The 18,737-nt window shown below is 40.5% G+C and overlaps 1 protein-coding gene across 2 annotated transcripts in view; it reads left to right on the top strand.

Moving 5' to 3' along the window:
• The window catches only part of slc16a4 (solute carrier family 16 member 4), a 37,050-nt gene extending 19,647 nt beyond the window's left edge, over positions 1-17,403 (top strand). For both annotated transcript variants that reach the window (XM_077514184.1, XM_077514183.1), the window contains exons 9-11: positions 13,298-13,509; positions 14,208-14,301; positions 16,664-17,403. In XM_077514184.1, coding sequence (XP_077370310.1) covers positions 13,298-13,509; positions 14,208-14,301; positions 16,664-16,875 — 518 coding nt within the window. In that variant the 3' untranslated portion in view covers positions 16,876-17,403. The remainder of the gene's footprint in view (positions 1-13,297; positions 13,510-14,207; positions 14,302-16,663) is intronic.
• Positions 17,404-18,737: the final 1,334 nt, after the last annotated feature.

The following is an 18,737-nucleotide window of genomic DNA, read 5'->3' as shown; positions in this document are numbered from 1 at the left end:
TAAGAGCTGCATCTCTATTTTTCATTAGAAGCCATAACCTCTCGCTAAGCCATGGTAAGGTTCTCTTGCTTTTAAATTTTCGCTGTTGTATTATAGTAAATTTAGAAAGGATTTGAGTTATTGCATTCTTTAGTACACCACAGGCCTGCTCGGTGTCTTGGCCACTAACTAAGTTGTTTCGAATAGTTGTTTTTATTTCAATATCCAAAAGCTCCCTGTCACGCTTTGGGATAAATGATCTAAAAGTTTTCTCTCTATTTTGATTTCTATAACGGGTCTTCGAGAGTTTCCTTGAGACTAACGTTAGGTTATGGTCTGATAACCCTGTTATTAGATTATAAGTTTTATTAACACGATCTGGTTTATTAGTAAATATTAAGTCTAGTAATGTTTTTGTAGAGCTGGTTATTCAAGTTGGATTCTTAATCAGCTGAGTTAGATTAAACTGTTTGGCAAGAAGCCTCATTTTGCAGGAGCGTGTATTATCTAGCCAATTTAGGTTGAAGTCACCCATAATAATAGTTTCCTTATTGCTGCAATCTTTAAGAACATCCTTTAACATGTCAAAAAATACTTCCTTCGCATTTGGCGGCCTATATAATATTAACACATTAAAGGACATTTCAGGGGATAGGCTAATGGTGGCACCCACACATTCCAGGCCACTGTGGGAGATATTAATCTGTTTACATTCTATATTATTCTTAACATATAGTAGCACACCTCCTCCTTTTTTATTTGGTCTATCTCTTCTAAATAAATTGTAGTTCGGCATATTATAGATGCCTGCTGACGTATTTTCTGTCAACCATGTTTCAGACAAGCCTAGATAATCTAAGTTTGAATCATACAATAATTTTTCTAGTTGCTCAGCTTTGGATGGGAGGCTTCTTATGTTAATATGTCCACCAAGGACCCCCTTTGGTTTTGCTTCGGGGTCCCAAAGAATTTTTGCGTGATTGACAGTTTGTAAAAGTTTAGTTTGTCGTTGTCTATTTGTTACCTTACAGGTTGTAAATTTGGGAGGTGTAGTATTCTCAGTGTCTAGTTCGCTGTTCCTGGCCGCTAGTGCTAGCGATCGTAGCTCGGGATTCGGCCCGCAGCCTCCAGCCCATGGCTGTTCCTCTGACGACGGACCACAGCCCGGCGACAAAGGGCGCGGTCCCGGCGCTGGCCCACTGCTCGTCGCCAATTGTCGAGAATCTGGCATCGGCCCACCGCTCGCCACCGAAGGTCGTAGTTCGGATATCACCACGCCACCCGCAGCCAGCTGTCGCGGCTCCATTGCCGTTGCCCTGCACGTCGCCGAAGACTGCGGCGCCGGTGCCAGCCTGCACCTCTCCGCCGATTGTTGCAGCTCTGGTCGATCCGACGTCGGCCATAGGCCAATAGCCGGTGGATGGAACGGGCCTACCGTTTATTTCGATGCTATTTTTGTTAGCTCATCTATAGCATTTCCCATTATGTGTTAGCATTTAGCTAGTGGGCTTTAGTAAAGTTATGTCATTTGATTTGATACAAAACCTGAAATTCCAAGTTTTATGCTTAGTTTGACAGTAAAGGCACCTTGACACTTGCACCATTTTGTGGCACGAATTGGCACGACTTGAGTCGTGCCAGTGCGCGAACTAGTCGTAAAGTGGCGTGAAGTGTGCGTAAACCCGCCGTGACTGCGTGGCATGTCGTGACAAAAATTTTGAAATATTCACATTTTTTGTCACAACAAAATTTCGCGACCGGCTCGTGAACTATGCTCAAAATGTTCGTGAACTCGTCGGAACGATGCGGGAAGGATGCGCGCCAAACTTGACTATACTAGAGGAAGTAAAAGTAACAAGGTTTCCGTAGGTGAACCTGCGCAAGGATCATTACCGGAGAGAGAGGGTGAACGGGCGGAGGCGCCTTCGAACGAGAGGCCGAGGGCGTGCGGCCGCAGATGAGTCAGACGCTTGCAGGAGCCACTGGGCGCGGGCCGCGGGGTCAAGGGGAGGCGGCCGGGCCGGCCGGCTCGGTTTGCGCTCCCCACGTCCACTCAATCTTGGTCCCGGCCGGGGGCCGTGGCTGGCGCGGGGACACCCCCCCCCCCCCCCCCCCCCCGCCGGTGCCAGCGCGGCCTGGCCACCTCGGAACCCGACAGCCGACGGGTACGCAACTGGGATGCCCTTTTAATACGGCGTGCCAAATTTGGCACGACACCGTCCGAATTGCGCGAACTCGTCGTGCAAATGCGGGAAGTGCGTAAACTATGTGCAAACTATGCGTGAACTTGTCGCGCCAGTTCGTTTCAATATGGACACGAATGGTCACGCATTCGTGAACTCGTTGTGAACTATGCGTGAACTAGTCGTAAACAGTGCGGGAATCTCCCAGTTCGTGCCCCAAAATGGCACGACTTGCCACGACAAAATCGTGGCCAAAAGTCGTGCATGTGTCAAGGCACCTTAAGCTTCAATTGGTAGTGATAAGAAACTTTTCTTATCACTCCCAGTTGAAGAAGAAGCAAGAACTTGCAACTAAACAAAACATGCGACTAAGTCACATTTCATACCACAGTGGCGGAAAACGAGACTGTTGCTGTGCGTGTTTGTATCGCTCAAGACAACGAGCTTGATAACAGACACAATGGAATTATACAGAAAGGATGATTCATATTGAAATCACATGTATAGATTTGAAATGACCATGCAAGTGCTAAACGTGACATTTATGAGGTGGAAGGAGGCACTCCAGGGTGCTATAAGAGCGCCTTCATCAAGTCTTCCATCAACTTGGTGGCCATGAATTATTCGTGAGCTGCTCAGACGCTGCAGTATTATGCAACGAATGCGCTTACATAAAAGCTGAACTTTGGTCTAGTGGCCAGAGTGGGTGGGTTCACACTCACACTATATTGTGAAAACAACATGTGCATTGGGACCCATTGCATGCATGCATTCTTTACGAGCGTCTCCTTAACACACTTGTTAATTATTCAACGACGATCCATGATCATCAATGGCATGCTCTTGTCTGTCTTTCACTCGCCAGAGTCAATCATTGGATCCATCCATCCATTCTCTATAGTGCTTTTGGAGTCCTTATAAAGTCCATAATGGCCCAAGACGCTACTAACGAGCTAACAAATAGCATCAGTGTCATTGTGTAAAAACTTTGCTAGCAACTGATATTTGGCCACATACATTTGAGCAACACATGTACACCGATGATATAATAATACTCACAGGAAAATATTATTGATCCTCTGCAAAGAACGACTGAAGTTGTTGTTGCTTCCTGAAGAGCTGAGACCCATCTCTATTATACTGTGCCCGGGTTTATTTTTATTTTATTTTTTTAATTATGTCCTTTTAATAGGGTTGATCTCAAATGATGTCATGTTTTCCTCATTAATAAGCATGAGTTGGACAAAATAACACAGTAGGACACACACGTACATTTTGGAAGAGAACGACATCCCAGGCGTGAAATTTCAATATGGTTCAATCGACAAACACACTTTGAAACAGCTTAAACGGTGGTTGACATGCGGAGACCTCAAAGTGGGTGGAAAGAAAGCAGTTTTCGTTGAAAGGTAAGATTTATTGGATGATCATTACTGCCACTGCGGTGAGGTCTAGATGACTGCTCATATCGTGTTGGTCGCTAATTTTCACGAAAACAAAACACATTGAAGTCACGATTTTCATATGAAGATTTGAAGCCTACCTTTGGGCTGTTACTTCTGTCTAACCAGCTATCTAATTAAATAATTAAATATGATAAAATAAGTAAAACACTTGCACATTAATTTTCTTAATTAATTAGCATAATTATAAACAATATTCTAAATGAGGATTGTTATTTTATTATTATAATAAAGTTGTTGACATTTTATATTTGAAATTTTCTGTCTGTTTACAACAAAAATATCAAAGTTGGTGTTCTGAGAGTTGCAGGTGCATCTGACTTCATCCTTACATTTGCCCTGTGTGTACATTTTTTAAGCTGAGCACTTAAACATGGACTCATAACCCTCTTAAGCTGCAGACAGGAAATCAATAGAGTGAACACATGACACACGCCAGCCGCACAGAACAACACAACTCATTACCGCTGCTGTTGCAGTGTAAACTCCAAGTCCAACCACAACTGGTTCCGTCCAACTTCCATTTGTTCACTTACAAAACTGCACTTCCCATTAAGATCAATTATGTTTGGAATAATTAATGCTAAAGCTCAAGTTTGAACGTGTGAAGTGTTAGCTGAATAAATGATTTCATGTAATGGAAACCCATAGACACATTGGCAAACACAAATAGCCTGACCACCAAATTCATGTCGGACTCACTGTGAATAGCAAAAAATGTATAAATAGAAGACATAATGATTTGGGAATCAGTGAGGTTAAATGTATTGTTGCGGGGGGAACATTAATGGATAAAAGGTTGAACAATTTCAAAATATGAAAGGAGGAAAAAAGCTGTTTGACTCCCCAAAAGTGATAAAAAAAAACAAAAAAAAAAAACCAAAAAAACCAAAACAAAAACAAACAAACAAAAAAACAACGGTGAAATGTTATTGGAAAAAAATGTCATATAAGTACTATATTTCATACAATCTTTCGACATTTTGAAGATAAAGTTGTATCTTACTTAAAGAAAAAAAAAGGGAATTATAGTACTTTGTAATTTTATGGGAAAGAGTTTCAGAAATAAGTTTTAATTAAAAAAATAAATAAATACATTTTAAAAAACACAAAACACACACACACAAAATAAAACCTGTATATTCAGAATTTGTTCTGGAAAAAATATGTACATTAAAAAAAAAAAAAAAAATAGAACAACAATAATTTGGTGGAAAATTATATAATATTATATATTTCAGAAAAATAAGCATGATGAATGAAAAACTCTTATTCCAGAAATAAGCGTCATAAAGAATAACCAGCATTGTATTGTAAAAATATAAAAACATCATAAAGGAGAATGTTAAGAAATTAAGTGTACTGTAATAAATCCAAAACACCCACACCCACACACTGTAGCATTTGTGTGTTTACGGGATATTTCACTCGCAATATTGCAATTTAATATGTGATCACTTTTTCAAGGTCATAGGTTCAAGGTCAGGTTAATAAACTCAAGCAATAAATGAACATGTGGACCACACTTTTTAAACGCTGAACTTATCTACATGAATAAATCAAGGAATGAATAAACAAACAAACAAGTAACTAACTAAATAAATAAGTAAATAAATAAATGAATAAATAATCCACATGTGCATAAAAAACCCCTAAAGAACAACTGAAATGAAGCTGTAATTACAGGAATCTGAATGTTCAGACCAATGAGTTGAACTTGCATCTGTCCACCTGATGAATTCTCACGCCACGGCGGGTTGGGAATGAGTAGAGTATGCGACTCCCCCAAGACCACCCGACTCTTGTGATTGTGGCACGTCTGTCCTGTCACGTTCGGTGCTCATGTGCGCTTGTAATGAGAGTGACGAAGTGCCACCCGCGCCACAAAAGCGCCGTCCCGGCATCCCGCTAGGCCCTCTATTCTCCTCCCCGGCGGTTGTCATAGAGGCCCATTGACTCAATGGAAGGAAGGTCCGGTCCGGCCTGTTCCTCAAGCCCTTTTCAGCTAGCTGCTAGTCGCTAAGCAACAGCCGGCTGAGGAAAGTTGCCGGTAACGAGCGGGGCTCCCCCGCTCTGTGCGAGGCCAAGCGGCAGACCCTCTGCTGAAGAGCACTGAGGCGGCAGCGCGCACAAAAGAGGCTGGCCGGCGGAGGCGAGGGCCAAGCCAAGTGCCTCGGCCAAGCTGGGAAAAACCAACAGCAGCCGCTTATTATCTACGACTTTCATCTCGTGACTGCACATCCATCAGGGAGGGGAGTAGCAGGAGGGACACCTTTTCATGCCTCACACCCAAACACGAACCTTTTGATGCCTCGCCTCATATCCTGCTCTAAACCTTTTCTTTTGATGCCTTGCACACTACCCTAATATTTGATGCCTCGCCTCAATTCAAACCTAAAATTTCTGATGCCTTCCATCCGACTGATTTTTTTGATGCCACGCACCCTAACCTTTTGATGCCTCTCCTCATATCCTACCTTAATCTTTAATGCTTCACCTTGCATCCTACTCTACACCTTTTGATGTCTCACACCAGAACCCTGAGTTTTAAATGCCTCACATCTTATGGTAACTTTTTAACACCTCATATCATACCCAAACCTTTCTCCCCTAACCTTTTGATATTCCTCACCCTACCCTTTAAAATTTGATACCTTCCAACTTACTCAAAATTTTTGATGTCTCACATCTTACTTGAACATTTTGATACCTCGCATGCAATCCAAACCTTTTAATGCCTCACACACCAGATAACCTTGTGATAACTTGCACCCACCATGTAGCTTTTGATGCCTCCCAACTTACTCTAAATTTTGATGCCTCACATCCTACTCTAATATTTTGCCTTCTACCCTCATCTTTTGATGCCTCACACCTAACCCAAACGCTTTAACGCCTCACCTCAGACCATACTATAACCATCTTCCTCTAACAATTTGATGCCTCACACCCAATCCAAACCTTTTAATGCCTCACACAATACTCTACCATAACCTTGTGATGCCTTTCACCCTACACTTAACTTTGAATGTCTTCCAACTTACTAAAAAATTTGATACCTCACATCTTACCCTAACCTTTAAACACCTCACTTCATAGAAAAACCTTAAACTTTTGATGCCTCAGACCCAAGCCTCACCATTTTATGCTTTGCAACTTTAAATTTTTGATGCCTTAACATTTTACTCTAACCTTTTGATGCCTCACACTCAACTTTAACCGTTTAATACCATACCATAACCTTTTAACTCATTCACTGCCTTTGACGGAAAAAGACGTCAAATGATGCAATGCATTTTTGCTGGGCTGGCAGTGAATGTGTTAAAGACTCCTTACCCTAACCTTTCAACGCCTCACCTCATACACTACCTGAATCTTTTGATGTCTCTCATCCTGCCCTTACCGTTTGATGCCTTCCAACTTACTCTAAATTTGTTATCCCTCACATCTTATCCTAACCCTTTAATGCCTCACCTCCTACCCTTACTTTTTGATGCCTTGCACCCAACTCAAACATATTAATGCGTCACCACATACCAACCTTTTGATACCTCCCAACTTTCCCTAACCTTTTAACACATCACTTCATATGCTACTCTAACCTTTTAATGCCTCGCACTATAATCTCAACTTTTTGATGCCTCACACTCTAAACCTTTGATGCCTCAACATGCAACCTATCCTACCCCTTGGATGCCTTATACCCTACCCAAAACATTTTAACGCCTCCCCTCATATCATACCATAACCTTCTGATGCCTCACACCCAATCCATACCTTTTTTGCGTCATACCATAGTACCATACCTTACCATACCATACCATACCATACTATACTATACTATACTAGTGCTGGGCGATATGGGAAAAAAATTCTGTCATGATATGGGCCATTTTATATCACGATAACGATGTACCACGATATAGATATATTTGCAGTTCTTCCATGAAAAATTATACAACATACTTTGCTTACATTTTCATACTTTATTTGTCAGTAAACAGAATGTCACAAGTGAATCCAGTAGTGTTGCAATATAAAATAATAAATGTAAACAAAGGAGGAACAGAAGCCTACACATTTTCTAAGGCATAAAAAATAAAGTTCAGACATTTTCAGTCATAAATTAAATGCAACAACAAAAAATTGTTTTCAAAGTGCAAAGTTTGAACTTTATGTCTGTAGCTTTGTAGTACAGCTAGAGTAGATCAACAGTAACTAACATGATTTGCATGTGGCAAATGTAATTATATTAGTGCTGTCAAACGATTACAATTTTTAATCTGATTAATGAGACTTTTTAATTTTGATTCATGACGATTAGTCCGCTAAATTACTTGCGTGTTGGTTTTTTTTTTTTAAAGCAAAATTTACCACCGAGCACACCAACTGGAGTCACCCCGCTCATTTTGGAACAACAGGTGTAGGAAATGCCCGTGCATTGACCTAATCACTGACCTGCGCAGCCTTCAATGTAACCATCCGCGGTTACGTTCAAGCCTCAAAGTGCGGTCAAAAATATAGTGCGATTAATACGTGATTAATGCGACATTTTTCTGTGATTAATTAATCTATTAACGCTTTAACTTTGACAGCCCTACATTCTATCAAAATAAACACAAACATTCTGTTTTACAGAATCTGTAATCAAACGCGCTTTCGCCTCTGTTGTTGTTGTTTTTTTTTTTGTTTTTTTTCTTCCAGCGAGGTGTTTCTCTCAAATCTCCTCATTGACCCTCAGAGTTTCGCGCACATGCCTTCTACCTGTCACAGTTGCAGTCAGTTAAAAGCGCTGCTCGAATATATTTCATCCCAGTTCGAACAGGAAGAGCTGCGGGCGTGCGCCAACCCGCCGCGGCCAAAGCACACAAACAAACGCGCGGGTGCAAGCGGGAGATTCACCGCGACACCATCTCGGGTCGCGACACAGCGACGCGGAAATGCGTAAACATGACACAGCTGCCTCGCCAATCCTCACTGACCTCGCTGCAGACGTTCATTATGTAAGAACGGGCTTTCATTTGGCTTCTTTTACACGTTAGGAGTCGACCCACATGAACCGAGCTGGACCTCGAGCCAAGACCAACAAACTGAGCGTCACTCCATGTACTTATAGAAAGAAAAATAAAAAAAATCTTTTTTTTTTTTTTTTAATTCATTCATCACATTAAACAAATGGTTAACTGATTTATTGTGATGAAATACAAATATAAGAGTCAAATAAACTGAGGGGTATATTCACTAAGAATGTGCTTTGTCCGGTAATGGCGCGAAATATTGCACCATAACTGCACCCACAGTCTGCGCCCAGTTACCCACATATTCACTAAGGATATTGCTCTGATCATATACCGGCGCAAATACGCCCACAAAACTGACAGCTTGAAGCAAATTTGCACCTGATTTACCAAACATGGAAATGGATTTGCGCCAAGAACATGGTTGTTAGTAACAGTTGCGAGAAAGATGACATTATCAGAAAGCGAGGTTAGACCGAGAGTAAGCATTTATAGCGCCATTAAGCTGTACAGAGCAGAGAGGACGACAACGACGTCATTCATTCATAAAGTACAAATTATTGGTGCGTTTTTTTTTTAGAAATATATTTCAAATGGCATGCACTGCTGTCATGATCCCGGGATCGAGGTTACGGCAGGTTGATACATGCTTTCCAAAAACGTTATTTGCGTCACGCAAAATACATGTGGCTATTTGCGATGGCGTTAGTGAATTAGACGCTGTATATCAATGAGTCTCATTTGCATTGGGGTGGACATGTTTTGCGTCAAATTTATGCAAATTACTTAATTTACATACGCGCAAATAACACCGCCACACCGTGGCGCAATCTGGTTGGCAGAACACTTAGTGACGGATTTCCCCATCTGCACGTTTTTAGTGAATTAGGTGCTCACGGATTGCTCCAGTTTTACCGGTTAGCGCCGTGCAAAGGTGACGCAAACCTTTAGTGAATATGACCCTATATGTACTGTATATGGTCTTATTTTATTTAGCCTATTTGATTAAATTATAATTAAATCCAGAAATGAAAATCAATTAATAAATGGATTAAATAATGTATCATTTTATTCTATAAATACAAACATAAAACTCCAATACATACTAACGTACTGTATCTAGCTAGCAAGCTAGTTTTCATTTAGCTATCATTTAGGCTAGCAATTTCATGGGGGAAAAGTAGACTACACCCGGGATTGGTCACAGTGAAAAATATAGATAACCATTCACACTTAGTTTGTCACGAGGAGAATGTGACACTACACCATCATGAGTGATTAAATAATTGTTTAACCCATCCCATTATAATGAAGGTAATTATAAGGAACAAGAGTACGTTATACCATTTATTGCAATAGTTTATGATTTTAGTAAAAATAAACATTTCTATACATTTACTATTTACAGTTTTTTTTTTCCAATTGCTAAAACACAAAAATGACTTGCATAGCACAATTATTTAAATTGGCACACAGAGAGCAAGACCTCTTCTCAAGTCTCCAAACCTCTAAACACATTTTCTGCTTTACACACATTTTCCAATTCAAAATGGCACTTTTTAACTGCACTGAACACAATTTACTTGCATAAGACACAACAATCTAACATCGGGTCAAATGTTTGCCATTGCAACACACTGCCACTCAAAATCACAATACATGAGCTAATTGGCTACTATATGTGCCTCCTGGCCAAAAGCCTCAATGGTTAATTGTTAGCACCTCAACCAGGAAGTATAAGCAATGCACTATAAAAAGGCCACAGATGAACAATTTATTTTTCTTATTTATTTTTTTATTTTTTACAACAACAATGGAAGACGTGGCAGAGAGAGAGAGAGAGAGAGAGAGAGAGAGAGAGAGGAAGAGAGGCTGAGAATGAAGGAGTTGGGGGGGGGCGGGGGTATGGGTAGAGCTGGATAGAGCTTGTAGAAGATTTCATGGCCAAGACAGCAACTTTCAAATGAAATCAAAGCAACCTTAGTTGATCATGTCATCAATAATGGGCTGACAATGCGATGCGAGAGGTTGCCTAATTTTTGGTTTTGGATGGATGGATGGATGGATGGATGGATGGATGGATGGATGGATGGATGGATGGATGGATGGATGGATGGATGGATGGATGGATAGCAAAATACCAAAAGAAGAAGAAAGAGGAAGCTAATGGGTCATTATCCCAGGCAAGGAAAAGCTCCCAATTTTGTTGAAAATATGTCCTGTTCTGATAAAACTGTTTCTCTGACAACTTCCACCTCAAACATGTAAGATGTTTATGATTGGTCCGTTCGAGAGATATAGAGATATATTTTCCTGCAATTTTCTTTCTGTTTACTGTTTTGTGAACATGTTCACGTCAATGTAAACATATCTGCTGTGAATAATTGTACTGCCTTGCGAAAAATAAAAAAAGTAAATTTAACTTGTTAAAATGTTTGAAGAGCATGAGTGTATATTCAAATATGTCTGTGCTTGTGAACATTCTGTGCATTATAACCAACAGTGGGTAATTGATGAGACATAAATCTGGTGATATGAATGATGTGTGTGCCACTTGGTACAAAAGTTTGATTTTGGCAAAGCTACATGTAGTTTTGGTTGCAGTGCTTCATTTTGGTGGATACGAGAGGGGTTTTGCAATTCGTGTGTGTGGTTTTGTGAATTGTGTTATCATTCTGATAAAACGAGCTTAGTTTGCAAAATTGTGTTTTAGCAATTGGAAAAAAAACTGTAATCTGAAATTCTGAATTCTTTTTTTTATTTCAAAAAATGTTATTTAATTGATGTAACATAAAAGTCAATACAAATATTCAGTATATATTTTTTATAATTTAAAATAAAGTGTACTTATTTTACACCTACATTTTAACTTTCATTTTGAACATAGTTGTGTTTTCCATCCATCCATTATCAAAACCCCCCTTACTTTATCTATGAGTGAGTTGGCCCATCTGCCGATTTTGTCATCAAACGTGGAGCCTGAGCATAAAACTTTGCCCAGCCCTGGTCTTTGTTTTTGTTATTGTGTCTCTCTGATGCAGCTGCTGCGCATGCAACGTGTCGCCTTCATTGATCCATTGAGCTTGAAGCTATCCCTGCAATAGCCGATACCACAGGCTGCAGCTTGTGCACTGCGGCCGTGTATCTGCTGAGTCATCAACGCCACGCGATCAGTCTCGACGGTAGCACATGGCCGGTGGCTTACAGTAATGGTCGGCTAAAGAGCAGCATGACATCACTTTTTATTTTTAAATGTGCTATGAGATGGTTTAAAAGAAAGAAAGAAAGAAAGAAAGAAAGAAAGAAAGAAAGAAAGAAAGAAAGAAAGAAAGAAAGAAAGAAAGAAAGAGATCAACTACAGTAAACTCACTTCCTGTGTTATATATCAAGTTAAACACAGACATCCTGCTGTCATCCTAGTTTAGCGAGCCTGCTTTTTCATATCTGATGATCATATTTATGCAGCACTTCTAGACACTGAAAAACATTTGACAAAAAACAGATGACAATGCATCCACTTCCGCATGCAGAACATTTGCCGTTTGAAAAGCAGCAGCACGAGCAGCATTGTGTCCAAAACATTTCTTGAAATTTTAACTGGGGATGTTTGACACCACTTTTTTTGCAGTACAAGTACTTAATTCTCGAGTAGTCACTGATACCGATACCTAGAACCGATACCACTAGTACTTTTGATACATAGAATTTCCCTAAAAAGCAATGAAATAATTTATATCCCAATACAGCATTTTCCCTCAAAATTGCAATTAATGACAATTTTTGATTCTTTGAATAGTTCCTGACCACAAGAGGCATGTACTAGTACTCACCCATCCCTAATTATGACCAAAAAGTTCAATCTTGGTTTCATTGGACAAAATCTTCACTCTTCTGTTAAAAAGCCAAACAAAATGTCAGGAAAAACCTACTAGACCATCTGAACTGGGGTTCAACAAAGGCACTTTAAATGGTGGCGAGTGATGCTTTCTGGTATGTGCAATATGTGCAGCGGCACAGGACGGCATTTCTGGGGGGCGGCATTTGATAAAAAAAAAAAAGAAAAAAGCTATGTATTTTAGGATTGTGTTGATAAATGTTGGAGTGATGCTTTGTAGTTAAGGATTTGACGTCTGTACTTAGGGGAGGAGCTACTGTTAGCTAAGACATCCCAGTTACAAGAGGGTGTGCACACTTTTGCAACCACACTATCACAGTCGTTTTTTTTTTTTTTTAGTAAGTATTTTGTTTTCCAATTTAATTTGACTATTGAATTTGACTAAATCGGCCAAATTAATGGCAGAAATATTCATATTAATCAAATGTATTTATATTGGTAAAACCTGGCATTTGAAAAGGGGTTTGTAGAACATATATATCCACTGTATGAACAATTTAACACACAATTCTAGTCTCCACATGTAGCGTATCTCCATGTTTTCATACTACCGATGAGCAATCTGATGTACAGTTGGATTTTCAACCCACTTGGATTTAATTATTATTTTTATCTTTAAACATCTAGTGGCATGATGATTTTTGCTCTTTATTAATATTGTTTATAATGGCATCCGTGTGGACAGCAAAGTAGTTTCACGATATGCATATATGTACTGTATAGTTTGTGTAGTTCAACCTTGCTTCCTTTCTTATGCAGGCATCACAGAGACCATCGCCCAGCTGGCCTCGGGCTGGGTGACAGACCGCAACCTGTTCCACAAGTATCACTACCACAAGGCTTACCTGATCCTCTGCGGCCTGGTCAACCTGCTCTCCCCGTTGGCCACCTCCTACATCCTGCTCATGGTCTACGCCGTCTTCTTTGCCATCTTCTGCGGTGGCTATATGGCTCTGCTGCTACCTGTTCTGGTGAGACAGCAAATTTATCAACATGTGTTGGACAAAAAGTCCATTAGTAAGGATATCATGAATGCTTTCCAGATCGAGGCTGTGCCCATTTGTGCTACTTGTCTACAATACCTTCTTATGATTTTGGCTAATTTGGCTCAATTACGTCATAAAAGTTTGGCAAATCAGTGACTTGGGCTATTTTTTTTCCTTAGCTTTCCCGGGTGAGTATTGTGTTATACATAGAATTTTCCCTGGTTACGTATATAAATGAAGCAATGAAAACAAAGACATGTCCTGTCAGCCTAGAATAATCTCACCAGAAAATATGCAGTGTACAGAGTGCAGGGCGAATGGAAATAAGGAATTTCACATTTTGCCTGTTGAAAGATTAGCTTCCATGTTTGCAATGAGTTCAGCAGAAGCCAGAAATGGGCGGCGTGTTCAGACCGCTATCATTATTATGGACGAGTCGACAATCACAGTTTCTAATCTGCCGGATTCACACACATGCTGCGACTTTTGAACCGTGTCGATATGAAAAAACAACATTGCAGCATGTGTCAGTATTCCATCATCTTTATAATGCTACTGCTAGAATAAAGATAACAACATATGTCCTCAAGGAAAGTGAATTTATCAACTGTCATGGGTGTTATTGTATGTAACTGCTCCCTGAGATTAAGTCACATTTCATTTCTGCTGTTCCCTCCCTGCAGGTGGATCTGGTGGGGGCAGAGAAACTCAACAACTCCATGGGTTTCTCCATGTTTTTTGTGGGCCTGGGCTGCCTCACGGGTCCTCCTTTGGCAGGTAAGGTCACCAAAAATACCTCCCCCACAAACCCCATTGATTAGCGACTATCCATCCATCCATCCATTTTCTTGACCGCTTATTCCTCACAAGGGTCGCGGGGGCTGCTGGCGCCTATCTCAGCTGGCTCTGGGCAGTAGGCGGGGGACACCCTGGACTGGTTGCCAACCAATCGCAGGGCACACAGAGACAAACAACCATCCACACTCACAAGCACACGTAGGGACAATTTGGAGTGCCCAATTAACCTGCCATGCATGTCTTTGGAATGTGGGAGGAGACCGGAGTACCCGGAGAAGACCCACGCGGGCACGGGGAGAACATGCAAACTCCACCCAGGAAGGTCCGAGCCTGGACTCGAACCGGAGATGATTAGCGACTAGTCCATTCTATATATAGCATGTGCCCGAACCCAAAATAAATTAACATATATATATATTTTTTAGACAAAATATGAAAACAAAGCAACAGTGATGAGCATACAGGAGTCTAATTTCATCAGTGTACAGCTTGTATAACTGTATACATTTACTATCCCCTCCAAATCAATCAACACACTACCATTAATGTCCAAACAACTGGCAACAAAAATGAGCACACCCCTAAGTGAAAATGTCCAAAAGGGGCCCTGTTGACATTGACCGAATGACTTAATCACTGAATGCACATTCAGCCACCTGGAAATATACAAGGTTCTCCCGGAGTGTCAGCCACACGCCAGCTGAAGTATTTCAGGGTCGAAACATAACGAATGACTCCTTCGGGGGCAGTTCGTAAATAGAGCGCATCTCATCAGGAAGATGAGAAGACCCCACAGTTTGACAGCCAACACGCCTGAAGCAGATTCTTGTTTGCACACGCCCGACTGCGCCGTTTACTTTGCATTGTGCCAGAGCATATAGCGCTATAACTTTGTGTTCACTGGCCATATAAGATTTTTATTTATTTTTTGGATTATTTTGTTTTTTGCCGGCTCATTCTGAGTTGAGTAAATACAAGTAAAAACCTGTTTGTGAAATGTTTAGAATATGACCTTTTTATTAGTAAAATAAAAATCCATTCCCATTGTTGCTATTATCCATAACTAATATAATCATAAATTAGTAAATATTGAGATAAAAAATACATTTTAAGGGTGAAGTCACCCTCCCCGAATTATTGACAAGAATATGTTCTATGCAGCCCCACTAGTCTAAATACTTGTATTCTGGTTAACATTGTGTTAGTGGAGAATAAGATAAGCAGCAAAATCCAGCAGATCAATATCAGAAGACGGCCATTTTGCCACTTTCTGTCGCGTGAACATGACATCAAAGTTGATCAGGTCTCAGGTAACAGCCAATCACAGCTTAGCTTCAAGAAAACAGGTGAACTGAGATTGGTTGTTGCCTGAGCAAGTGTGATGTCATCTTCAGTTGGTAGCAAGTGGCAAAATGGTCGCCCCCAGAAATGGATAAAAACGGCTAGATTTAGCTGTTTAACTCATATTTCACACATGCAATATTAATCATTATGTCATGTTTAGACTAGTGAGGTCACATATAACATTATTGTCAATAAATGTTTAAGGTTGATCTCCCCTGTAATTAATCAAATTTAAGTGGGAAAAAATAGCTAAATGAATGCAGCAACTACAGGATCTATGTAATAAAGTAAATGTACGGCGGGCCAAATTGTAAATATGTATTGATGGAAATGCAGGTATGCCAACCAATTGATTGTTCACCATGGATTCTGCCTAGCAACAAGGAGTCTTAATGAAAGCTTGTTGACATTCCTGGGCAGAAAAAAATAAACACTAAAACGATAACCAATTGAAAAAAAAAAAAAAAAAGCATTTTTAATATCCACTTACAACACTCTGCTTGAAATAATTTTTAGTCCATCATTTATTGAGGGGGTTTTGTTTCAGAGCTTCTCATGATAAACGAAAATCCACAAAGTACAGAACATAGGCCCTATTTTCATGCGTAAGTCTAACGCAAAGCGCGTTTTAACTGTGCACATGGTGGAGTTTTCTTTTTTTTTGGTATTTAGAAGAAACGTGCAGGTAGAAATTTACTTTTGCACCGAAGCTTAGCTGTGATTGGTCATGACCTGAGCCCTGAGCAACTGTGATATCATTTTCGGTGGAAAGCAAGTGGCAAAATGGCCGCCCCCTGAGATGGATAAAAACGGCGGAATTTTGCTGCTTAACTCATATTCTACAAACACAATATTAATATGAATGATGTGTTTAGGGGCAACACATTATTGTAAGACATTTTCTGAATGGACATCTCCTTCAAGTATGTTTCCCCCTACATAAAAATGCAATTGCTGACAATTAAATGCGTATTTGCCGTTTTATTTCCACGGCCAGGCTTCCTGTACGACTACACACAGACTTACGACTGCTCCTTCTACCTGGCGGGGCTCTGCTATCTACTTTCGTCCTTGTCCCTCTTCATGGAGCCGCTGGCCCAACGCTGGAGAGCCCGGCAGAACAAAGTGTGCCGGGCCAAGGCGGCGCAGAGCGGCTGCAGGACCAACGGCTGCTTCGCCCCCGACCGCCCGCACAACGGCGTCGTGTAAGAGCCAACCAGCACGGTCATGAACCTGCGTCGACCTTTTCGCCTCCAAGGAGTCATGAGACTTGTGGACAGAATGTCGAAAAGCCAAAATTGTAGTGTATAGAAATACAGTATCGGTATAATCCATTGTTTCTATCAGAGGCACATGGCATCCAGCACATTTTGGATTGTAGCAACATATAGTATAACCGACTCTTGCCTTGTTGAAAATAAGCTATGCAAAAACTTGCTTTTCAGCACAAGCACACGCCCTTAAAAAGCTGTTACGCTCGCAATGAAGCACTTCGGGGCCAAATTAGACCAAGCTGCATGACTTTACACAAGGTGGGCAAACGCAATGGGCTCCAGGGTGCGATGGTGTATACATATGTTTTACATACACCAACGTGTTTATTTAGCCACAGGTAACAGGCTGTGCAAAGGAGTGGGGGTTGTGGGGCGCTTGTATTGGCACATAGGCTGTTAAACAGAACCAGTTTTATCTTTTATCCTTTTTTTTTTAAATTAACATTGGAAAAAAATGCACCTTTTTTTCTTTTTACACAAATTATATATATATATATATATATATATATATATATATATATATATATATATATATATATATATATATATATATATATATATATATATATATATCTTCTTATGCAATTCTTAAAACTTTAAAAGTGACAGTGTCGAGGATTTCGTGCCATCTATTGGTGAACTAATCATTCATAAAAAACAAGCATATCATAATATACAAAAAAATATGTATCACATCAACATCCATTTGTTTTAATATAAAAGTAGGAATAGTAATCTTTATTTATATTACATAGGCTGAACCGCGCCTTAAATGAGGCTACTTGCTTCGCAGCCATCTTTCGCTACAGATACAATATACCTGAAGGAGAAGAAACGTAGTTAGCCTTAGCCCTATGGTGGTGCTTGTAGCTAGTGGGTCGACAACCACTCACCGTCCACACCTGGGGCCTGCAGGCGTTCGTCGCTGAGTCCCGCGATTTGGGCCCCCGATACTGGTCTCCCTCTGATTTGCTCTCGCTAGTTTCTCCCGCTAGCCCACTGACCTGCGCTAGCCGCTTTTGTTAGCCGCTCCAGCTAATTCTTGCTAGCTGCTCCTGTTAGCCGCTCCAGTGAGTTCTTTCCCTAGTGAGTTCTGACCTTCGGGCTGCGCACTTGCTTGCTCACTCTAAATTTTAATAAATAAATAAATAAATAAATAAATAAATAAATAAATAAGTAGTGGTTGGTGGTAGGCTTGCGAAGTGGAATCTCTTTGAGGCACCGTAGTGCACTTGCTTCAAAATTGTTACGTTCTCTTAGTGTACCACCAGATGGCACTAAATTCTAGACACCGTACCTATCATTTCATTTCAAGCTCCCATAAAGTAAATAGCTTACAGGCTAAGCATGTACAACATACAATACTCGTAAAACTTACTAAGGTGAAAACTAATCTGCAGTGCGTGAGGCAGCATGGTAGCCAAGAGGTTGTTCTCATATCTGCTTCACACTTGAATCTGATTGAATCTGGGCTTTGGTACTCCGGGTTTCGTTCCGCATTCCAAAAAACGTATGCTAGGGCACTGAAAACTCGAAGGTGTGATTTTCTTTAATGGGAGTGTGACTACTTTTCTTTATGTGCCCTGTCATTGGCTGGTGACCATTGCGTGCCCCACCTCCCGCCCAAATGCACCTGGGATAGACTCTTGCTAACCCTCATGAGGATATTGGATAAACGCTATAGAAAATGGATGGAGAATGTATAGGTGAGGACGATACAAATGACCCGAAGTTTTAAAACGATTTGTAGTTCTTTATTCTTTACTTGTGTCACTTTTTCCTCCTCCTGGAGTGTTA

This window comes from Festucalex cinctus, chromosome 2, assembly GCF_051991245.1.
Source record: "Festucalex cinctus isolate MCC-2025b chromosome 2, RoL_Fcin_1.0, whole genome shotgun sequence".
NCBI lineage: Eukaryota > Metazoa > Chordata > Actinopteri > Syngnathiformes > Syngnathidae > Festucalex > Festucalex cinctus.
Note: the sequence above shows the minus strand (reverse complement) of the source record. Positions and strands in the feature narration are given on the sequence as shown.